This window comes from Cololabis saira, chromosome 5 (genome assembly GCF_033807715.1).
Source record: "Cololabis saira isolate AMF1-May2022 chromosome 5, fColSai1.1, whole genome shotgun sequence".
Taxonomy (NCBI): domain Eukaryota; kingdom Metazoa; phylum Chordata; class Actinopteri; order Beloniformes; family Belonidae; genus Cololabis; species Cololabis saira.
The window spans coordinates 24687903-24713356 of record NC_084591.1 but is presented as its reverse complement, the minus strand read 5'-3'; the positions used below and the strand labels follow the sequence as shown (position 1 = coordinate 24713356).

At 39.9% G+C, this 25454-nt stretch overlaps 1 protein-coding gene across 1 annotated transcript in view; it reads right to left on the bottom strand.

Moving 5' to 3' along the window:
- The window catches only part of cdh13 (cadherin 13, H-cadherin (heart)), a 500809-nt gene that overhangs the window by 180310 nt on the left and 295045 nt on the right, over positions 1-25454 (bottom strand). Inside the window, exon 7 of the mRNA XM_061721319.1 lies at positions 20948-21092. Coding sequence (XP_061577303.1) covers positions 20948-21092 — 145 coding nt within the window. The remainder of the gene's footprint in view (positions 1-20947; positions 21093-25454) is intronic.

Below are 25454 nucleotides of genomic sequence, written 5' to 3'. Positions count from 1 at the left end.
TTACTTTCAGTTGAGGTCTATACAGAGCCCAGGGCCCCACCCATAGTGGTACAACACCTTAATCATGCTGAAATTACAATTTTAATAGCTACATGGAATGGTTGCTACACATGTATATACACAATCATTAGAGCAAGGGGAGGAAAAACTCATTTATGCAAACACAACAATGCCCAAGAGTTAATTGGGCAGCAGCCTCAGACCTTAATTTGCAAGGCTTTCTCAGGATGACAACCTGATAATGAGGCATTGTGAGACAGTGAGTCACCTGGTATGGTGCTGTACAGCCTGTTCTACAGCTAACAAAGCCAGGAAGAGGGAGAGGAAGAGCGCAGCAAAGACAGGGGGCATAATAGGACAAATGGGCACCATCATGCTACAAATTACCTGCCAGTTATTGTACAGTATCTCAGTTGCATCAATCTTTCTTTTTTTTTATTGGGCCTTTCCTGGACTCAGGCTTATGTTGGCATCTACCAAACTTCAACCTCAATAACATGTACTAGAATTTAAAAAAAACTTTCCAATGTAACTCAATTTGCTACAATGATTTTGATTTCATACATTCTTAATTTTGTTAATTTCTTTTCAGGTCCTGCCAGTATGATGTATCTCCCTAATTGTATTTACAGCAACTTTGATGTTCCGACAAATCACTATGTTGTGTATTGAGTTTTAACAAATCCAACAGAGCATAGCAGACCAGTAACAAAAGAGATACAGAACAGACGCTATGGTAGTGCCTTTTTTCTTCCACATCTGGATTCAAACAGTTGTTAAAGCAAGGAATTGGAATCCTTGGTTCGGATATTTGCTGTCTACATCAGAAAGTTTCCAGGTTGAGTGATGAGTGTTTCTAGACAAATAATCATCATCAATCAGATCTATAAAGAATGTGTGATTAGGTCAGATTTTCGGTGAAAGTAAAAGGCTTTGATGTACATCTTAGTTTTCAGGATGATGAAATTAAGTTATTGGTTTTCATTAAGGTTTATGATGGCATGAGATGTTGAGACAAAAATTGTCGAGAAAGCAATTCTACTGTGTTAAAGAGATGCAGTATTCCACGTCTTGTTTCAAACAATGGTCACACCTTGTCTTTTATAAAAGGTATATATATCGGTAACTAAGAACAAGCAAAATAATGCCACTTAAAGCCTCAATGTAGTCCACTTTTTAAATAATTGATATTAAAATCTTAGTGAATATCTCTGCACAGCAAGCTTGAAACTATGTTTTTATAAATAATCTTTCTCTTTTTAATAACTTCGGCAAACCCTTAGCTTTTCAGTTCCTGCTGGTTTGCTCGAACTGACTAAATTCAGAGGGAACCACACCATAGTTGAAAGGACAATAAAGCTTGGGAGCTTTAATCTTTCCTTTTCACGTGCTATACCTCTGCAAATCTATCTGACTAATTCCAGTTTGTTAATGTTTTTTTCTGCACAGACGAGAGTCTACTACAGTGTCCCGCAGGGTTTAGTGGTAGTGCCAATCATGTTCAGTTTATACATGCAGCCCCTTGGGAAGTATTATCCAGAACCACAACATCAATTTACACTGCTATGCTGATGATACGCAGATGTATTTGTCTATGAAGCCAGAAGAAACAGAGCCGTTAGCCAAACTTCAGGGCAGGTATTAACCCTTTATGACCTAACATAGAACAAGTCCGCCTAAGCATATTTTTACATTTTTGCATGCTATACTGCCATTTTATGGAGTATTTTTATTTGCTATGGATCAAAACAACCCATATAAGCCGATCTTTAATAATCTGTAGTCCATATTAACTAAATAAAAGTGCAAATAACTACCAAAAAAATGTAAACCATTTTCTCATTTTACACTTATTTTTCTAAATACAGAAATCGCATAGCTAAATCCCTCAAAATTGTCAATGGAAAAAAGGAAAAAAATTCCCAAAAGTTTTTGAGATGTATCATTTTATATATTGTCTTCATCCGGCGCTCGTGTGGGTTGTCGGTGAGTAATCTTTCGTGAAAATCTTTGATAAAAAAGCACAAACAAGAGCGCAAATTCAAACCAACTAGTTTCCCGGCGGAATGAGGTCACCTCGTGAAAAAATACTGTGAAAAAATATAACCTGATGACATGCTGACAATGTGATGATGTATGTGTCAACGTATGTCAACGTAGAACGTGCTGTGAACACGTACCGGATCTATAAATAACCTGTGATGTAAATTATGAATATTTCCGTGTGCGCAATTTGGATTATTATGTGATTCTTTAACGATTTTATAACGATTTAATGGATTAAAACAGCACTCTGGGACACACTAAATACAACATATGTAAGTGAACCTCTTCCTGTTTAACAAGCAAAAAGAATTATTGCTCTGTTTTATTTGGTTGTAATTAGGGCCCGAGCGCTGACAGTGCGAAGGCCCTATTGTATCTGTAGGATTTTTTTTTCTTTCTCGTTTTTCTTCCGACGAAATGAGGGCCTTTTTGCCCTCCTAAACGTGCCCCAAAAGTCACCAAATTTTGCACTCAAGCCAGGCCTGGCGAAAAATGTGATATTTAATGGTTCGCATTAATGGGCGTGGCCTAATGGCTCAACAGCGCCTCCTAGAAAACTTTGTGCCTCAAGCCCCACAATACGGTTTGACGTACATGCACGAAAATCGGTACACACCTGTATCATGTTGCAACTTAAAGAAAAGTCTCTTGGCGCCATGGCCGAAACCGAACAGGAAGTCGGCCATTTTTAATTAATCGTGTAATTTTGGCGCAATTTATGCCATTTCTTCGCCCGAACCGTAATGTGCACCCAGGTGTGTTATACATCAAAATATGCGTCTCGATCCTGCTACGATGGGCATTACTTTTCTAAGTCAAAACCGTTACCGTGGCAACGATAGACGCCAAAAAGCGCGCCCATCTTCATCTGATTGGTCCATATTTGATAGTTCCTACTTTCTGCCATAACTTCTGAATGGTTTGACATAAAGAGTCGTGGGTGGTGTCATCGGACTTGGTTTTGAGTCCTTGAACATAATTGGTGCAAATTAGCCCCGTACCTTCTTCTGATTGATCAATATGTGATAGTTCCTATTTTCTGCCATAACTTTTGAATGGTTTGACATAAAGAGTCGTGGGTGGTGTCATCGGACTCGGTTTTGAGTCCTTGAACATAATTGGTGCAAATTAGCCCCACCCCTTTTTCTGATTGGTCGATATTTGATAGTCCCTATTCTCTGCCATAACTTTTGAACGGGTTGTGATAAAGACATGTGGGTGGTGTCATCGGACTCGGTATTGAGTACTTGACCTTCATTGGCCTGAATTAGCCCTGCCCCTTCTTCTGATTGGTCGATATTTGATAGATCCTATTTTCTGCCATAACTTTTGAATGGTTTGACATAAAGACTTGTGGGTGGTGTCATCGGACTCGGTTTTGAGTCCTTGACCATAATTGGTGAAAATTGCACGCGCAAGGGCCCGTTCATCGCTGCTTGCAGCTTTAATTATACATACATTTTGAAAATCAATATGCAGGGGGCTCCAGCGTCATAGGGGTTAAGGACAGCAAGGCCTAGATGTCCACTAACTTTTTACTTCTATTTTATGATAAAACAGATGTTTTTGGTCCCAAACCCCTGAGGTAGGAATTAGATGATGTTGTGAAGGCCTCCAGTACTACTGTGTGAAACCTAGGAGTAATATTCAATCAGGATTTTTCATTTAAACAGCATATTTATCAGGTTTGTAGGACAGCGTTTTTCCATTTCCGTTATTATCGCAGAAATTACAAACATCCTCTCCCAGAGTGATGTTAAAAAACAAATTCACACGTTTGTAATTTCTAGACTAGATTACTATAATGAGTATTAGCAGGGCGTCCAAGTAACTGTGGATATCCTCCAGCTGATCCAAAATTATATAGGGGCCGAGATATACTTGCTGTTCAGAACGCGTACGCATCATGGCCGCCACGCGTATCCTGCGTTCATTTGGTGCGTCGACGTGCACGTTCTCAAACCTTGGGTTGAGCAACATCAGTATTACAAAATATACACTGAGAATCTAATTATTGTCCATCCATCATCTATACCCGCTTTATCCCTTGCGGGGTAACGGGGGTCTGCTGGAGCCTATCCCAGCTCATTTCAGGTGAGAGGCAGGGGTTACACCCTGGACAGGTCACCAGTCCATCACAGGGCCACATATAGACACACAAACCATGCTCACAACCACACTCACACTCACACCTACGGGCAATTTAGAATCATCAATTAACCTAATATGCATGTTTTTGGACTGTGGGAGGAAGCCGGAGTACCCGGAGAGAACCCACGCAAGCACGGGGAGAACATGCAAACTCCACACAGAAAGGCCCCTGCCGGGCCTGGGAGTCGAACCGGGAACCTTCTTGCTGTGAGGCAACAGTGCTAACCACTAAGCCACCGTGCTGTCTAATTATTGTACAACATAAAATAAAAATTAAATAAAAAAAAATGTATAAATAAAAACTCACAAGGGCCATCTCATATTAAATCATATATTTCGAGTAAAAAAAACAGTTTAAGGGCTTTCTTTTCTTTAACAAGACTCAAGGACTTACTCAAGAGCTTATTTCTCCAATGGGTCAAACATGGTTTGGTCTTAAAAAATCTACATTTGTGAATGAAGAACTTTCCCAATAACACCAAATTGTTAAGGATAAAGTCCAAATTCTTGTCTTCAACAAAAACAATTCAAAATTACATTTTAATCTCAAAAACTAATTTGTTGGGTAAATGTAAATTTGGTGGAAGTGGAAATTAAATACATTTTTTTCTTATTTTCCTAATCTTTTCCACATAATATTGTAATTATTGTCAAATGTTGATTTGAGATTTTAATTTCTAAAATTGACTAAAACATGGGTTTCATTGGTCATAAGGAATTGACAGTATTGCGGTGGGAAAAAGCATATTATTCACCACAACTTGGGCCTCTAGAAGGTATTATGCATCAGGGGTTTTATGAGAAACTGAACAGTGAACAGATGAATCAGCCATAGAGGTATGACGTTTATTGAGAGAAAAAGGGTAAGCATGGGCAGATAGTGTGTTTTTATATTTTCCATGAGCAAAATGGCAATGAAGAATGGAATTTCTCTCTTTGTTACTTAAACCGTTGCAGGAGGAAAACCACATGTATAATGTAACAAAAAGTGTTTTTTTTTTATTTTTTATTTAAGTAGATCAGTAAGAGAGTACATTGAGCCAGAAGGAAAATAAGGGAATTAGTTAATTCATTTTTTCTAATCAAATTTTGAGTTAAAATATAGGTTGTGCAAAAATGTTTTTGATTGAATGAAAACTTTTATGACGACATAAAATAATATTTGTTGTCAATTCCCTAAGCATACTTATCCTGCTCCTGCATCTGAAACGAGAAGAGAAGAGCAGAGCAGAACAGCCGATCCATTTCACTCTCTTAACAGCAGGCCTTCTGATGCCGACACAAATTAGTCTGGAATGCAAACAAACATTCAGCAATGACTAATATGTTCATTTGGACTCCATCATGTCCAATTAAGATGCTAGATGATATATTTAAAATGTGTGTATACTTTTAGCGGATCAAATAGAAACAAATGATCAACAATATGACAGCGGCCGTTCAGTCTTATACTGAAAGGTTAGATATCAACACATCTCTTATTTGTTGACTATATAGAATATTACACTAAAGTTTTTTTTTTTTTTTTCTGGTAATGTCAATGACTTCAGTTAACTTCTACTACTACTACTACTACTACTACTACTACTATTTCTACTTTCATTTAGCAGAAGCTTTTATCCAAAGCGACTTACATGTGAGAGAACAACACAAGCAAGAAATCACGTATGAGGGTGCAGCTGGATGAGTTCTGGTCAGACTGCTGATAGTCCAGTTGGACACAGGTGCTGCCATGCTAGTAGTAGATTTTTTTTTCTTTTTGTTCCTTTACTACCCAACACAATAGTCCCTTTATACAGCAAAACAAGGTATTAAATTATCCATCATAACACCTTCTTGGCATAAGTGCCTGCAGCTTTCTCAGTGCTGAGTCATGCAAAGAGGTGGACAAATCTCTTAACTAATTCAGAAGAGCAGAAGTTTACCAGATGCAGAAGTGTTCTTTGAGAAGCTGAGTCTTTAGCTTCACCTTAAAAGTGGTTACAGATCCTGCAGATCGGACAGTTTGGTAGGTCATTCCACCATCAGGGAACAATGGAGGAGAAGAGTGTAGCTACTGATTTCACGCCACATTGTGGTGGAAGCACCAGGCGTGTTTCACTGGCAGAGCGGAGCTGTGGAGAGTTAAGATAGGCAGGAGCTGTATGAGTAATTGTTTGGTAAACCAGAAGCAGAGCTTTGAATTTGATACGCAACGCAACTGGAACCCAGTGCAGGGTGATTAGCAGCGGAGTGACATGAGTTCTCTTGAGTTGGTCGAAGACCAGACGGGCTGCAGCATTCTGGATCATCTGCAGAGGTTTAACTAAACACGCAGGAAGACCGTCCAACAAGGAATTACAGTAGTCGATGCGTGGCATAAGCCCAAACCAAGAACTCTGTCATATGTTTTGTCAGGTCTGATGTTGTAAAGGTGTTGTAAGGAGTGAATCGGTAAGACCGAGAAACTGAAGCAACATGCTCCTTAAAGGTCAGCTGGCTGTCTAACATGACACCAAGATTCCTAACAAAAGACGTGGGCACAAGTGTGGTGGAATCCAGCTGCACGCTTATCTGAGGAGGAAAGGAATGACTGGCTGGACAGACAATAAACTCAGTCTTGGACAGATTTAGCTGAAGGTGGCGCTCCTTCATCCATGCCGAGATATCAGCAAGACAGTCTGATATTCGCATTGAGACAGCAGTGTCGCCAGGTGGGAAGGAAAGAAAAAGCTGGGTCTCTGAAGGATCTTCCTGTGAGGTAAGACATGAACCACAAGTGGACAGATCCTGAAATGCCAAGCGTTGAGAGTGTGGAGAGGACTGTGGAAAAATAAAACTCCACGTATTAGTTTAAAGACATTGCAAAAATCCAAAGAATATGGAGGTTTAGAATTACCTAATTTTCAGTATTACTTCATAGCCAGTATATATAGTTACAGTATATTGTAAAATGGTCAAAAGATCATCCTTTAGATAGTCAATGGCTGGACTCAGAGCAAGTGTTTTGTAATGAACTAGAAATCTCAGAGTTACCATTTATTAGTCAAAGTATCAAACGTCATCAATGTTTCAAAAGCATTAATATTAGCACAACTTTATCAGCTTGGTGGGAATTTCTTAAAATAGCTAAAATTTCACTTTTTCCATGTGACCGTACACCCATATGGAACAACCCAGACATCGTGAAAAATGATAAAAAGATGGTTAACTTCGTTCAATGGAGAGATCAAGGAATACGGTACTTACAGCACGTAATTGTAGGAGGACAGTTTGTACCTTTCAATACACTTATTGTTCAATACGGAGTTAGCAGGAATAAATTTTTAGAGTATCAACAACTTAAGGCAATAATAAATAAAACATACAAAATTAGCCAATTAGATTTACAACTTCCCGCTAAGATAATAGATTTATTGAATCTAAGCACTTTAAAGTTGTTATCAAAACTCTACAGGTTAGTGTCTAAACTGGACGATTCAGTCTCTCTCCCGATCTCTAAGTGGGAGGCGGATCTCTCTCTTAATACCGACCAGTTTTCTTGGTCACAAATATGCTTAAATACGTTTACTATGACTAAAAACCCAAACCTACAACTTATACAGTACAAAGTTCTTCATAGAATACATTATACTGGACAAAGGATGTTCCAGATGGGCTTTGTCACCTCTAATATCTGTTCACAGTGCACAGAGAACACCCCAGATAATTATATGCATGCTTTATGGTTCTGTACACCGGTACAGAGGTTCTGGAAGGAGATTTGTGAGGATTTATCCACATGGATCAACCACAGAATCCCAGTATGCCCCACGGTATGTATATTAGGTCACCTGGGAGACACTCAAATAGATCCTAATTGGACACACCGGGTTCTCACTGCCTTATGTATCGCAAAGAAAACCATTTTAGTAAATTGGAAACAAAAATCCAGTTTATGTATCAACCATTTTAGGAATCTTTTATCAGATCATATTAGTAGTGAGATAATGTCTGCCTCCACTGGACAACATTCGGCTGAATTGCACTCTCTGTGGTCCCCGTTTATTGGCTTCGTTACCTAGTGGGGGCGGGGGGGTGGTGATCTCGTAGCCCTTGGGGTTGGGGGTCGGCTTGGGGGGTCTGGGGCGCGGGCCTCTGGTGGCCCCTGGGGGGCGGTGGGGGGGGCCGCGGGGCCCTGTCCCTAGCCGGTGGGGGCCTTGGGGGCCTGTGGGGGGGGTTACCTCATGGCGGTGGGGGGGGGTGGCTGGGGAGGGCTCGGTCGGGGGGCTGTGGCTGGGGCGTCTCCGGGCCTCCCGGGGGGGGCGGGGCCGTGGACGTGGGGGTCCCACCCGGAGGGCCCGGCCCTGCCTGGGTGGGGGGTGGCTGTCTGCGCTGGGGGGGCATTGCTGCCTTGGTCCTCCGTCGCTGGGCGGGGGCCAAGTGCCCCTGCGGATGTGGGGACTCCGGGACCCTTGGGGTGTCCGCCGGGGTGGCCTCGGGGGGGGGTGGGGCCGGGTCCGGGGAGCGGGCTTCCCCTGACCGGGGGGTGCACGGGCGGGCGCGACGGCGGGGTGGCACCATTCCCAGGTATCTATGTCTTATGTTGTCAGTATGAATGGGAGGATGTTGGACCGTTTCCTCCTCCGTCTGGGGGCTCCGGCGGCGCCGGGGGCGCCCTTGGAGGTACGGTGGGGCCCTTGCCCGGCTCGGGGGGCCGGCCCCCGTCTACTGGACGGCCGGTGGGGGGACGCGGGTGTCTTATCAGGGCCGGCTTTGCTGGTCCTGCTTCCTGGCTTCGGCCTCCGCTCCCCCTCTTGCCCCCCCTACACGATTCATACGCACATAGGCGAAAGGCGGGGGGTCCGGGTCGTGGGGGGCACTGTCCCGCGGGGCCTGGCACTCCCCGCCTCACGGTTTTAACAGCAAAATAGACACTGCACATTCAACACTTAATAAATACATTTGACAAGGACACGTAGTTCGGGAGGGGGGGGGGGTCTGTGTCAATCGATACTCGGCCCTCCCTCCTCCCTGTTTTTATGGCATTAATCACATGCACTCAACACAAGGGGCGGGAGGGGGTCCCACATCACCCGCGTTCCCTCACCGGCCTGGGCCTGGGACGGGTGGGTCGGGTTACCCGGGCCTGGCGGGGCCCGCCGTGCAGCCTGGGGTGCCTTCTGGCGGTGCTGGATCCCCCCGGGGAGGGGGAAACGGTGCGTGATTGTATGTCTGTGTCGGTGAGAATGCGGTATGGAAGGGTCCTGCCATGGAGGATTTGAGCCTCCATTGGCAGGACATCAAAAACTTAATAATTTATCAATATTATATTATACAAAGATGGTTATTATTATTATTATTATTTGTATTATTATTAGTATTATTATTAGTATTATTATTAGTATTATTATTATTATTATGTATAGTATATTATATTATTATTAGTATAGGTATCGGATAGGTGAATGGATGAATGAATGGGATGCCTGGGTCTGGGGCCCTCCGTTGTCGGGCCTGCGCGGGTGTCGCCTTGTTGGGGGGTTCCCTCTCTCCGGGCCCGTCTCCGGTCCCCCCCGCTGCCTCTACGGCGGGGCGCCCCTCTGGTCTTGGAGGGCCACTTTCGTGGGGGACGGGTGCGCCTGCCCGCGTCGGCGGCCGGGGCGGCTCTGTCTCTCCGGGCGGGCTGGCCCCCTGCCGGGTGGGGGTCGCTGGCCTGAAGGGTGAGGGCCTCCTGGCCGCGTGTCCGGCCCGGACCGGGTGGCCGGGGATTGCCTGGGTCGCGGTCCGCCGCCGCGGGATCCCTGGCTGCTTCTTTCCGCGCCGTGGGGGCCCCGCCCGCGGGCCCCCTCGGCCGCCGCCGGGTGGGGTGGGGGGCCTCGCAGGCGGTGGGTTGCCTCCCTCCTACTTCTCCCCTCTGTGGGGTTGCCGGTGGCCTGGGTTCCGGGCTCTTCCTTGTCGGCCTCTGGTCTCACGGGTGGCGGGGTTGCTCCCCCCCCTCCCCCACTATAGATACACTTCAGGTGGAGCTTTGTTTGGTTTATTACACACACACACACACACACACACACACACACACACACACACACACACACACACACACACACACACACACACACATATAGTAATTTAGTCACACGCATACACACACACACACACACACACACACACACACATGCATGATCATATACATACACACACACACACATAGACATACACACTGGCTTGTTCACCTGCATGCTGGCTCTCTAGTTTTTGGGTTTAGGTAGCGGTAGCGATAGCTTAGCTCAGACTGCGATCAGATCTCAAGATTTAGGTCGATTGCTGTTCGTGTTTTGGATGGCTCCGTGCCGGTTTCGTGCTTTGTTTGTGGTTTTTTTGTTGCAGATTTCCAGTGCTTGACGTGTGTCTCCGTGTGTTCCTGCTTCCTGGATTGGCAGTGGATGTCGTCACCACCCCCCCCCACCCCCTCCCCCCCAAAAAAAAAAAAAAAAAAAAAAAAAAAACACTGGGTTTGTATGTGTATGTTTATGTATGTGTACGCATATGTGTGCGTATATATATGTATATATTACATATAGTAATAATGCACATATATACACTTTTGGTTTCTACCGTCATGGTATCAATCAATAATATGTGTGCAGACAAGGTAAAAAAAAAAAAAAAAAAAAAAAAAAAGAAAAAAAAAAAAGAGAGTGTGGAGAGGAGGATGTGGTGGTTGAATGTGTCAAAGGCAGCAGACAGGTCAAGCAGTATGAGGACTGAGGATAGACCAGCAGATCTGGCAACCCGTAGTGACTCAGTACTGACAGAAGAGCAGTTTCAGTGGAGTGATCCTGCCTAAAGCCAGACTGATGTGGATCATACAGGCAGTTCTTTAATTTTAGACATGACTGGGAGCAGTGAAACCGGCCGGTAGTTTTCAACCTGAGCAGAGTTGAGCGTGGGTTTTTTCAGCAGTGGGGTGACCAAGGCTTGTTTGAAGGCAGAGGGAAACATGCTAGATTTAAGAGAGGGGTTAATAATGTGAATTATTGCAGGTTTGATGGTAGGCAAAAAAGCTCTGAAACAAATGTAGGTGTACTCTCTGGTAACAAAGGAAATAGCTTGTACAGTATATTAGTGCTCATAATAGCCATTTACCCAAATATTATGTGGAGCAGGGATCTTCAATTCACCTCAAGGTCCCCTGTCCTGCATGTTTTAGGTGCGTCCCAGCGCAAACACACTAGATTTTAATTAATAATCACTATCCGCTTGTCATCAAGGTTTGTACAAATCTGTTACTGACACAGCTACTTTGGTTGCATGCAGTCCCGATACTGTTTGTGCTCACTGATTGAAAACGGAAAAAAAAAAATATTGATGCTCATCCTCAGACACTACTTTACTATTTTTTTTAAATTATTTTTTTGATGACTGACAGGTTTCAACAATAGTAAGAAAGGAAATGTCTGGAAATAGATGAAATGAGTCAGAGGTACCAACTTTCCACAAAAAACAGGCACAATAGTACTTTGGATAAAAGGATGAACTAATGGAGAGTTTTACAATGGATTTCCTGTACACAGATTTTCAGAGAACACCTGTAAAGGGAGCACAGCTGCTATGCTATGTACATCCGCTACATTTAAGGTACTTAGGTCTCAGTTATACAAGAACACCCTGGTGTGTGAAGAGGCTGCACACTAAGGTTGTAATTAGGCCTTTTTAGCCCACCTAAAATCTTTTAAGACCCCCTAAACAATTAGGAGATGCTTATGAATAGTTAATAACCAAAGTTTTAGTTGTTTTGAATTACTTCCCCGTAAATAAAGTGGGAGAGCGCATCGCTCCGTTGTGCTGAATCGATATGTTAATGAAAGTCCATGTTTTCACTCTGGTGACACTGACCCCACTGTTGACAGGAGAGAAACAATAAAGTGTCCTAATTTAATGAATTTCTGCATGCTTTGGGACTTTAGTGACACACAATCAACCTAATTTAGCTGGACACATCCATGTTGCTGCCAGAAAAGAATAGTTTATTAAGTCTGTATTATTAAATGGAATAGCAATCAACCAAGAATTGAGAGAACTATTACAAATCCTCCTCATTCATTTTCTTTTTTCTTATATAACGTTGCATGAGAGGGTTAAAGTAAGTTTTTAATTCTGCTTCTTATCTCAAACTCTGTTTTGATTCAGCTCCTGCTCATGTGTCCTTTGACACTAAAGAATACACGAACGCATCAATGTTGAAGGCAAAGCTGGAGCTATAAACCATGTTTGAAACATTGTTAGAGTAGGCTTTTTTAAATTGAAAGCAGCTTTATATTTTCAGCAATCCTGCATTTACTTCTTATGTAAACTTCTTTCTTTCAGCATCAACAATTCAAAGTCACCCTGCTACTGCAGATCACCTACCTGCAGATCTGAGTTTCTGCTGCTGTCCGCCGTTTTTTTCCTTCTAAATACCAGGAGAAGTCTCATACAGAATTCATTTAAAATATTTACAAAAGCCCAAGGAAACCAATTTCAGCTCTTATTTTTTCATTTTATATATTAATATAAAACATAAAACATATTCAAATGCAAACCAAAGATTTGTGTTTTATATTTCTATATGAGTCCGGCAATTCAGCATTAATTAAAAATATCTAGGTCACATGGTTATAAAGCTATTGAAGCCTCCCTGCAAGAATGAGCAAAATATAGTTCTCATGGGTAGACTGTCCCGCGCCGTCCTGCATCTCACTGGCAATTAATACTCGCAGTTACAAATGTACAAACAGACATGACATTTTGGGGGACATGAGCAGGATTTTGAAAGTGTGGGGGTCAGTTCCCCCTGTCCCCAGTGGAGACAATGCCTATGTTCAAGTGCAAAGTAAGTCATACTAATGTTGGTATCAACTCCAGCTAACGAATAAGGGGAATAGTGACTAGTAGGCTATTATCTCCAGGAAAAAAAGAAAAAGAAATCTTAGCTCATTGACGCTTGTTATCTAATATAGCTAATACATAGAAATGAGTAATACACTAAATTTTAACCAGTCTACATTGTTGACATGTATACACGGATTGATTTAAAAAAAAAAAAGGAGCAAAAGAAAATACGTCTGCTGCTGTGGTTCTTTCATATCTTCTATAATGCAAGGATATAATTCTATGGGAATTAATAAGTATGATAAATTGGAAATTACATTATACGATTTAAAGATGATGTTAATTACAGGTCACATCTTGTGGAACATGTCATTGTTGTCACATTATTTTACATATTTTCTCAGGGTATCAACTCATTTGTTTCATTTTTGTTCATGTTCTGTTGAACAACAATTAAAAACTAAAAGTTTCAGTTAATTATTATTTATTATTACTCCTGTCAGTTTTCATTTATTTCAGTCACTTTAAATGAAGGATACAAACACTATATCCACCTATCTATAAGAGATAAATCCACCTGATCCAGTTGTAACCATAACCATGAAAATGACTAGATGAAAAACTAACCTGACCGTGACAAACTGTTAGTTAATAGAATATTTTTTTGGCATTTTATTTGTAGTTGTGGTTAATAAATGATTGTGGAATAATGGATGAGCAGCTCTACACATGAACAATGAGCTTAATTTATATATATTCTGGTTAAACTTAAAGTTGATGGTTTCATTAATATGACAAAGTTCTCTGACTGCCTTGGACTTTGTGTGATATTTCATTCTGGCTTGGTGGTATTGAAACATTTCCAACACTCCCATTGTGTTTCTGACTCATAAAGCCTAAACTGCTTATTTTGACCTTGCATAATTGGAGCTATATCTTTACTTTTGTGTCATCAGGTAGATGTATCAGGAAACAGAAAACATTAATCTAACAAGTAATCGAAACGCCTGAACAAAACTGAGAAATGGGATCAAACTAACACAAAAAAGAACCAAAAAGTCAACATCAGTCTTACTTAAAAGAGATTTAGACAAAGCAAAGATCAAGACAAGAAATAAATCATTTTGGAGTACCCAGAGAAAAATAGGACATAAAGGCAAAAAAAAAAAGATGAATAAATTAGAAAAGACAAAAACAAAGAGAAGAGTAACAGAGAATACAGAGAGAGGGCATGCCAGGAGAAAAAGGCTTTTGGCCAACTTTGTTATCAGTTTGCACGCAGAAATGTCAGAGCACTGTAGCATTCTTCCCTACAGCCTCCCCTCCTGCCCAACACTACTGTGTAACTCACACCACGCTGCAACAGATAACACTTGGAGAGGGAAACATTTAAACAAATATTAAAAATTGTTCCACAAAAAGAGAAAAAGAGAGCTCAAATGATGAAATTAAAAGATCAAACAATAAAAATTATATAAATATATATATATATACATACACACATATACACACACACACACAGGCATACATACATATATATACTGTATATATAATCAGTTCAGCGAATTCTGAACTATGTAAAATATGTTTACTGGTTGATTATGTGAGAGGAAACATGCATTTATCTGACCATTTTTCAAGTCCAAGGATATAAACATAATTTGTGGTTTGTGCTGTCATTTCTGAAGCAATTGTGCTTCCTGTGAGAGTATAGTGTGTGTATTTTTCTCTGTAGCCATGTATCGGTAAAAGTTAGTATGTGAAGGGATGTTAAAGGAAAAAGAAAGTGATCTTCGTCGTGTTCGTTTTAAGGGGCATTTGTCAGCTCCCCATTGTCCTCCTCGCTGCAGCATCTTTCTCCTCACGTTCAGAATCAGAAATCTGGTTCACTACAATGGATTTTACAAATTTTGATCCACTACCAGTAACAACGGTCATCATTGGTTAAAAAAAAGATATCCATAAAATGTATGTTTGTGTTTTTTTTTTGTACATCCGCACCAATAATATAAATGGGTGTGATTTTGATGCACTTTCCATTAATGGTGGTTCAGGGTAAAACTCAGTGGAAAACTTGGTTCTATCCACAAGGTGGATGGAAGTGCAAAAGGCCTGACGTCCTTTCAGCTGGTGTGTCTTCATTACTGAGATGGACACAGTGGGAACCACCGACTTAGCAATCTGCCGCCTCATATCACCCAGTTGCAATGGGACACAATTTTCACTGTTTCCCAAACGTGGATAACAAAAGAAGATGGCAATATGGGGGGGGGGGGGGGGGGGGGGGCAAACTGCAATGACACCACCACCAACCTAACAGTTCTTCTGGGCCCTTCAGTTTACAGTAACGGTTATACTATTACCGACAATTTGTCTGTAATTAGCAACTTGAGAAAGTAGCTATTACAGTAGAGCATTACTAGTAGTATGTTGCTATTATTATAATAGTTGTTATAATTATACTACTAATTATTATTATTATCATTATTATTATTATCTAACATAAGTATATTAGTAATAACGTTGGGGAGAATAAAAACTATGATTGAGAAAAACAACCACAACCCTCGTAATGACTGCCTACAGTGTATCGTTCCTGGTCCACTGTGTGGCCTGCCAAAACAGCACAATACTCACAAAATATTTTACTGCTGACCATGAAGCCCACAGGAAATCAGCTGGTTATTAAATATAATTTGAGTGATTGATTTACACAAGACACATCCCTGGGGCTGGACCGACGTGTTGACTAAGCAGACCATTTAGTACACAGATTTGCAGGCATATGCAATAACCCCTCATTCTTCAGAGCTGCATCTTTCATTTTATCTCTGAGCCCAATTATGTGTGGCATCCATGGCAACTAAAGTACAAAGGAGCTCTCAGATCAAACTATATAGGAAATAAAATCAAATTTAAATTTATCCCGCTTTGCTCACTTTGCTTAATCCCATCAGAGTGCACAAGGAATAATATAGTTCAAAACTGTCTTTGAGGTAAAACTAAAATCAATTCTATCAGGCATTGTTGAAAGAAGGATTTTGGCAGATTATTTCGAATCCAGCAGAGTAATGTAAAATTCGTTTTTAAAAATTAATTGGTGCTGAGCTTTCAGAATTGAACTTGTTCACAAAACTGAGTCAGGGGCTAAAAGCTGCTGCGATATGATGATCCAGGAGTTTTGCTTTGCCTCACACCCACTGGGACCAAACCAATAAGAACACTGCTCTGTAAGGCTTTGTCCTGGGGGGGTTATGGGGTTATGTACAGTAATACAGTTGTACCCAGTGTGTACCCAAATGCTGATTAATGCACACAGAAACACTCATACATAGACAGTATGAATGAGTATAAGCTTGCGTACATGACTGTGAGTGGGCAACAAGGGCAAAGTAACACAAGAATCCATGTTTAAATCCTACACATCGATTTACAACAGACACACAGTTATCTTGTATATCTTTTCAATCAATGTTTTAGCCAACTTATTTTGAGATTGAAACATCAAAATGTGTTTACAGTTTCAATGCTTTATTCTATTCAGATCGACTGCAGTAAAGGTGAAGTATTTGAGAATGGAAAAATGCTCATTATGTTTCAAGTTCAACATTTTATCATCATCAGGGCAGAATAATATGCCATCAGATTCTACCACGTATTCAAAATCAGTAAACACAACCGAAGATGAGCAACAACACATCGTCATGCCATTAAAATAATATATACCGTATTTTCTGGACTATAAGCCGCTACTTTTTTCATAGGTTTTGAACCATGCAGCTTATACAAAGGCGCGGCTATTCTGTGGATTTTTCTTCCACCGCTAGGGGGAGTGCTAACCAGAATTAGAATAAAAACAAAGATAAAATAAATGCAAAGAAGAATACACTACTTCTTCTTTAGCAGATAGAAGTAGGTATAAGCAGATTTCAAACAGATGAATAGATAAATAAATACCGGTTATTTTCTCTTGGTTCTTTCCCGTCTTAATCAGCAAAGTTGCTGCCGTGTTAAAAGACACTGTTAGGAAAGATCTATTTAGGTACAAACATGTACATCATTTACAGTTCAAAATGGTTCTGTACATGTAGTAAATATCTAATCTAACAACATAAATATCTGTGGCTTGCATATCTTTTTTTTTTAATAGAGCGGATGCGGCTTATATACAGGTGCGGCTTGTATATCTTTTTTTTATTTATTTTTTTTTAATAGAGCGGATGCGGCTTATATACAGGTGCAGCTTATAGTCCAGAAAATACGGTATATATGTTGTTTTTTTTAAGTCTCTCAAAATACAGGAAAAACTGAACAAAATAGTTTTGGTTCATTTTGGAGTTTTTTGAAAAACTTAAAAATATTGTAAGAGAGTGACAACATATTACCTCAGGTTATTATGTTTTTAATAAAACTTAAGCCAGAATGCAGAAACAGTGTTTTTTTCTGTGTCAATATCATTCTCTCACATTTTTATGAAGATATTTTGGATGTTTCTACATTAGTTTACTGTGGTTTTTGGGCATTAAGTTTATGCCCAAAAATGTCTGTCATGTCTTTTCGGGTCTCACCGCAGCATTTCAATCATGTTCAGATCCTGACAATGTGGATTTGCAGGAATGTTTTGAATGCTTTTGCATGACCCAGTTTCAACCAAAACAGATTGGCCGGTGTCTCTACATCTGACTGGACAGCATATTTGGTACTGGAGCTGATGCTCAGTCAACTGCAAGTCATCCAGGTCCTCTGGCTGCTCCATAAGCCCAGAATGACAACTGAGGTACTCGTGTTCCTAGTTCGGTTTTCATCAAAAGAGGTTCCATGCGTGATGGTCAGACATTTCCACTTGGTTCCTATCCGTCTTAAAGGACATTGTTTCTTCTGTATTTATCTGCTCATGTACAGCTTTCCATATGCCACTGTGTGAACCATGAGTCTGTGTGGCCATCCACTGCCTGTTGATTGTTCCTTTTTATATATGTATCTCTAATGATGATTAAGGTTTTATCCAGTGTGTTTTTTTAATGATGTCCGAGTAAACATACTGAAGTTGCACCATTTGTTTATTTTTAAATTTCATATTTTACTATGAAGTGATTAAAAAATGTTCATACAGTGCATGTTTACTCTTCGGATCAATGAGTGAATCAGTGGAAATCCTTTCTGGGAAAACAGCGGGGGAACACAGTGTGAAGCAACCAATTTTTTGCAAATATGATCATCAGCACCATGTAAGAAAACTCTGACAGCTGGAAGCCCAGTGTGTGTTAGAAGAATTAATACTTTTAGGCAGGTGGTGAGACAATTCATCAGTTTTCGTCCTCGAAAAGCAGTCAAGTTTGTTTTTCTGGAAAATATATAAATACTCAATATTTAATATATAAATACAAATAAAATAAATACATTCATATAATAATGACTTAACTGAATGAATGCCATTTTAACTGAAGTATAGTGACTGAATGCAAAGCAATTTCACAAACAATTGCTTTCATGAATTGCTAGGCAGCAGAGTGTGTATTTATGGTGAATGACAGTGTCCACACCACTGTTGTATGTAGTCAGAATTCACTCTGCTTATTTTGGCAGCCTTAAAGACAAGACACTGATAAACATCCACCCACAGCAAGCTTTTTACTTATTTGGAGAGACATTCCCTGAAAAAAAGCATTACTTCTATTGTGCATTTACAATTCAAAATTCAGATTCCAATTCAATCTGTGAAGGGAAAATAATTCCTTATATTTGTTCCTTTGTTCAACTTTAAGGTCAATAAGTGTACAGCTGTCACATGAAGACAAGACCTGCTATATGGAGCCAAATCAGGGCCAAAAGTTTTGCTAATTTGAAAATAAAATTTGAACCTGAAATTTTTTTTTTACAGTTTCAGTTTTATTTTTTTCAGTATCAGATCTTTTTTTCAGTTTCAAATCTTTTTATTTCAGTTTCAAATCTTTTTTTCAGTTACAAATCTTTTTTTTTCAGTTTCACGTCTTTTTTTTTTCAGTTTCACATCTTTTTTTTTCAGTTTCACTTCTTTTTTTTTCAGTTACAAATTTTTTTTTCAGGTTCAGACTTTTGGCCCGGATCTGGCGTGGGGGGCGTGGCATCAACTGAGAGGGGCGTGGCATCATGAGTGACAGCAGAACAGAGAAGGCGGGGGACGTTCTTCAGTCACGTTGCCTTCAGGAAACGTAGGTTGCAGAAGTTATCAGTAGAAGTATGATTCAACACTGTATGCTGTATATACACCATATTCACGTGATTGGCAGTGGAAAAAACTGATATTAGTGACACATTTCTGTTTAAAAAGCTGTTTTAGACCGTACTTGGTAGTATGTGGAAGTGGGAAATGTCAAACTTTAAAGTGTGGCTGTTGAACTGTACAGTCTGGCATAGTTTATTGCTTTTATACTGCGATTGGTGCCAAGTACGGTCTAAAACAGCCTTTCAAACAGAAATGTGTCACTAATATCAGTTTTTTCCACTGCCAATCACGTGAATATGGTGTATATGCAGTGTTGAATCATACTTCTACTGATAACTTCTGCAACCTATGTTTCCTGAAGGCAAAATGACTGAAGAACGTCCTCCGCCTTCTCTGTTCTGCTGTCACTCATGGTGCCACACCCCTCTCAGTTGATGCCACGCCCCCCACGCCAGATCCGGGCCAAAAGTCTGAACCTGAAAAAAAAATTTGTAACTGAAAAAAAAAGAAGTGAAACTGAAAAAAAAAAGATGTGAAACTGAAAAAAAAAAGACGTGAAACTGAAAAAAAAAGATTTGTAACTGAAAAAAAGATTTGAAACTGAAATAAAAAGATTTGAAACTGAAAAAAAGATCTGATACTGAAAAAAATAAAACTGAAACTGTAAAAAAAAAATTTCAGGTTCAAATTTTATTTTCAAATTAGCAAAACTTTTGGCCCTGATTTGGCTCCATACTGCTACAGCAATAATTTGAAGAACCAAAAAAGGATGGTCTTGTAACTTGAGGCCAAGTCTACTTAAAGTTTCTGCTAAGAATGTCTCATAGGGATTTACCTTGAAAGGCAAGTTAATAAAGGAAATGTAATGCAAATGATCTTCCTACTTAGTCTTAAAAGTAATCAATGCATTTGATCAAGCACGATCCTTGGCAACTCTACTTCTTAACCTTTGGAATTCAGTAGCTGATACAACAGGATGTCTCAATACGTCTCTTGTCATTAATTCCCCTGAAAATATGCTCACTTCTGGCTGCACGACGAAAATTTGAAAAATATTAGGTGGTCATTTTTAAAATTGTATCCCACCTCGAAAAAAAATATTATCGGGCTCTTTCTTTTTATATGACGGCGACCTCACACACTGATGAGGCCAAAGATCCCATGGTGGAGATGAGTAACATCCCCGGGCAAGGAGAGTTGTTCCCACTTTTGTTCAATGGTGTTTAATCCCTTACATCATTGGCGGAGCAGAAAATAATGAATTAATAAAGGAATGTCCAATAACAAGTGTTTATACTTAAACATAATTTCTTATTCATTATCCAGGACCTCCTCTGGGAGAAATGGAATCCATTAGGTCCAAACCAAAGACAAACACTTATCAGCAAAGAGCCCAGAAGTTTGTATGTGGCTGCATCAGTACCTTTATGAATACGACAATAAACAAACATGAAACAACACAAGTGTAGCAATCACAGTATGTGTTTGGCTTCAGGTTTTTCTCCCACTAGGGGAGTTTTTACCTGACATTCTTTATGTAATAATTGCTCAGGGGTCATGTTCTGGAAGCACCAACAGACAACTTGTATTGTAACAGATGCTATATAAATACAATTGAAATTGAAAATTGAAATGGAAATATACAGTAGCTGTTAAACTAAATCCAATAAGAACATAGTTCTCAGCAGAGTGCTTCAAGATAACAATGTCACCTACCAGTGGGGGATCCCTCGAGCACCTCTCCTGTGTAACGGGCTTCATTGAAGATGGGCCGGTTATCATTTTGGTCAATGACGGTGATCACAAGTATTGCAGGACCTTCAATGATGTTCCCAGTAAAGTCTGTCGTGGAAACTTCCAGCTGTGTGGAAACAATACAGGATTTTAATCCCACAATACAGATATCATTATTTGGGTAATCGTCTTATACAGTGAGTCAATGTGCGCAACATCATACAAACATTTAGCACTAGTCCCTCAATGAAAAAGAGACGGTGTTATTGATACTTAAAAATGACGTAACCTCAAACATCACTGCTATTTACTGTGCATCATTCTAGGAATGGCAATAATGTATATCTGACAGATTATAAATATTGAAAAGACAGGTATATTCATGTGCAAACGTTAGCACCCCCTCCTCCTTTATTCAGTCATATGGTTTTCTGATAAAATAGAGGGAATTAGTATTAGTCTAAAACAACCTCAGATGAACAACAAAGAAAATAGAAAAAAAGAAAAACATTTTTGTCTCATTGTGCCATTATTTATTTAATGAAATGAAACCAAAAAGGGAAAACTCTGCAATAACTATCCACTGACAGCTTCAGGATTGAACATGCAAAGTGCTAATCATTAGGTGTGAGTGAACTGATCACCAGCAATTCTGCAGACCTCTAAAGCAGACATGCAGCTTGCTGATCTGGAGCATTCGAATGAGTTGAAAGGGTTATAAAAGCATTTCCAAACAATTTTGGAGTTCAATGTTTTAAAGTGAGAAATGCTGTTCACAAGTGGGAAGCATTAATACGCATCAAATTCCCCCCAAATTGAGACTGTGTGAAGCTCAAAAGAATATCACAGCTGCATTTCAGACTCTATAGACCTCACAGAGCATGTTAAATGTGAAGGACAGCAATTAGAAGACCACTGAAGAAGTAGTTTCTGTGGAAATGTTGCCATTAGAAAGCCTCTTTTGCCTAAACGAAAATGCAAGCATGACTGAGGTTTGAAACTTGTGAATAATCTTTCTCACTGATCATTTCCTTGAAGGGGTCATATAAAGGTTCAAAGATTAATGGAAAGCAGGTCTTTGCTGATCTCTTTCATCTCTGGCATTGTGTGCCTGCTGTTTTTATAAATTGTGGACACATTTACCGGTAAACAGTTGTTTGTAAACCCCTTTTTCATTGGAAGCGTATTTCTGCAGCAGAGGGGCTGCAGAAAACACTATTTAACTGGCTTGTTTTTTGTTTTTACTTTTTATGTTAATTGCATAATAACAATGTACATTTGCAAAGTTTTATACCTAATTTTCAGAGCTGACAAGGACCACATGATTATCTTTTTATCTTCTGAAATGTAAAATGTTTGAATTGAAAGAGGGTATATTTTATTTTTCACATGTCATTTCTTTCTTAATCTTCTGTAAAGGAAACCACTTTGCTTCCTTTATTAGCACTGATGCAGGGCATAAGAGAAAGTATGGGTTTCTTTTCCATCTCTCACATCACATTAGCAGTCTTTCTTCTTCCTGTCAGTAATGCACAGCATCACGCAACCTCTCTATCATACAGATCATTTTTCTCCCCCTCTATCTCACCCAACTGACTTTCTCTTTATCCCACTATTTCTCTGTCACTATGGTACTTAAAGCATATATCCTAATGGCCATAATGGCACACTTGCAGCTGAACAAAGTGTTTTAGGTGTAAGGAGCTTAATGGTTTCATATATCATCTTTTCCACCTCTTGCTCTGCTCTGGGAATATATCTAGGGAGGTTTTTAATGAGAGGGCCATTTACTATTCAGTTTACTTCCCACAGAACTGCTGACTCTCAACCAATGATGTTCTCGGCCCAACGTGTACTTTTATCTTATTAACTGATGGCTCACAGAGAGGCTCACACAAACTAAGATGAACACAATGAGGCTGGAATGCCCATTTAGAAGCTCTGCATGGTAAAAGATTTACCATCCATTGCCAATGAGCATGACTTCACTCGTTAACAATACTCACACAAGCGCACGCACACACTAACATGTTTTACTGGAAAACGTTAGGTATTTAATGGCCAGTATGAGCTCTTATTAAAAGGCGAAAAATGCTAACAAAACCACAATACAATGTTTGTTGTACTTTATACATGAAGAGGACAACCACTCATCTTTTTCAAGCCCACATCCTTGAAACTTGGGGATTTGCAGTATCTTAGCTTTTCTGGACCAAGATCCTTGATTTTCCTGGAATCTGCTGGAGGTTTCTTCCAGTTTAGTGCTCACAGACCCTGAGTGGTTTCTCCTCTACCTTTATTTCCCACACCCTTACTTCCTCTTTTAATTGTTGGTATTTTTCAAGCTTCTTGTTTTATTTCTTTTCAATGTTGTTCTTGCTGCTTGGGATTGATATGAGTGTCACCACAGCCTTTTTCTGGAATTTGTCAACCTCCACAATGTCTGGCTGGTTAGCTGTCACGTATCTATCAGTCTGGATTTGATAACCCCACAGGATCTTTGATATTTCATTCTCACCACCCTTGGAGGCATCTTATAATTCTGACCCTTAAAGGATTTTCAACTTGTCCTTGTCACAGATCTTCATCTACACTATTCCAGCAATTTGGCTGTGGCTGTGCTTGTATGCATGTTACACCGTGCCATCATGTGCTGGATTGCCTCTCAGATGTTTTTTTTTTTTTTTTTTTCCACAACAGAATATGTATAAAACCACCTCATATACATCATATTATTTCTGCAACACCGTGCACAAAAAGTGCTCCACTGCTGCTGTGTGCAACTGTAAGTGGTGAAGTGTCAGTAAGCTTCCAGGCACGACATTACTCACACGGCTCATCACTTGGCACTTTGCCAAATGAGGCTATTTTACATACATAATGGCTCATAGAAAAAATATTTCTCAAGGTGAAAATTAGCAGCTATGTGTGTAGGAAGGTTAAGTGATTTAATTTGGGAGAGAGATGACTTATTGTTGGCAGAAGATTGGCTGAAGATTGGCCTGCTCATGCCAGATAAGTGGATCGGTGGCATTCAGAGATAAGTATGTGTCCATTGTTTCGATATTTCTTAATGGATATGTTATTTCCTTGTTAAAATGAGTGTAGATAATTTTCTGTTTTTTAACCACAAAAACATATTTTTTAAAAAGAGGGGGAAGAGAGAGATCTGAGACTTTAAATTTTATATATTCCAGAAAGTACGATTAATATTTTTTTTTTTATCTTGTCTTGACAACTTTATTTACTAATGGCTAATCCATTTCTGCATTTCAGACTTGTAACATTCTAAAATCACTCAGTCTGTTCTAAAGCTTGTTTTGGGGGGTTCTTTTTGGGGTGCTTGTGCTATTTTCTTCAGGTATTCTTTTCTCCTGTTCTTTCTGATTACATGTGTTATTATGTAAAGTTCGAGTTTTTTCCCCTTTTTTTGTTGTTTTCATAATTGTTTTGTTTTTACAAATATTACTACATTATTTACTGGCGACAGGTCAAGACCCCCAGGAACGTCAGTTCAGTACCTTTCATTTTCTGGAGGAGATGCTGTGAAGTGTCATATCTGGTACTTTGTTGGCTTATAGTAGTGTTTCACAGCAATTTGTAGGGGAAAAGGGAAAATCCAAAATGTTTAACTTAAAGAAACACACAAGAACTCGAACTAAAGCTCAAATTGGGCAACAGAACATGTGTACTTTTTAAGTGTGGGAGGAGAGTTTTGAGGGTGAGCAGTATCTCTGAGTGTGAATAAAAGATCAAATCAAAAGAATTTGAAACATCTTTCATTTATACATTCTAGAACTCAATAAAATTCCAAGGAAATGCAAACAAAGTAAACAAATCTTTTTTTAAAGTGTTCTTTCCCCTCAGATTGTAGACATCATTGACCTTATCAGGACCCCTTACATGTTCCTCTATAATGTGATGACTTTTTTCCTCTTTTGACTAGGCCTGTGTTGAAAGAAAATTTTCTGATTCTAAATCGATTCTCATATTAATTCCTAAAAATCGATTTGCATGTCTAAAGATCGATTGTTTTTTCTTCATTACATTTTCGCCCGGTGAACTTTAATCCATCAAACAATGAACATGGCGTCGAAGAGTAGCTGCAGCGTTAACAAAGCACTGGTTTTTAAAACTCTTTTTTTCTTGGACTTAATGAACTTTTGTTTCAAGAAAATGCTCCAAGAGGGGTCACTAAAAGCCGGGGACACTGCACGCTTCTCTGCCCCCTCCCGCCCTCGTGAACAAAACAAACATGTCGAAGCGGCCGCCTGAGAAATCTCAGAAGCTACAGAACGACCAGTTTACTCCCAGGTACGGGGCAGAACAGCTTCCCCAGGATTGTTAATGCTGGAATATACTTGCTGTTTGAGCCTGTGTTGGCGTCCATTCGCACAGACAACCAGCTGCGTTGTAAACGGACCTCGCTCGGACTATGTATTTCACTCTGTAAGTGTTCTTCCAGCTGATGGGAGTAACAACAGCAGCA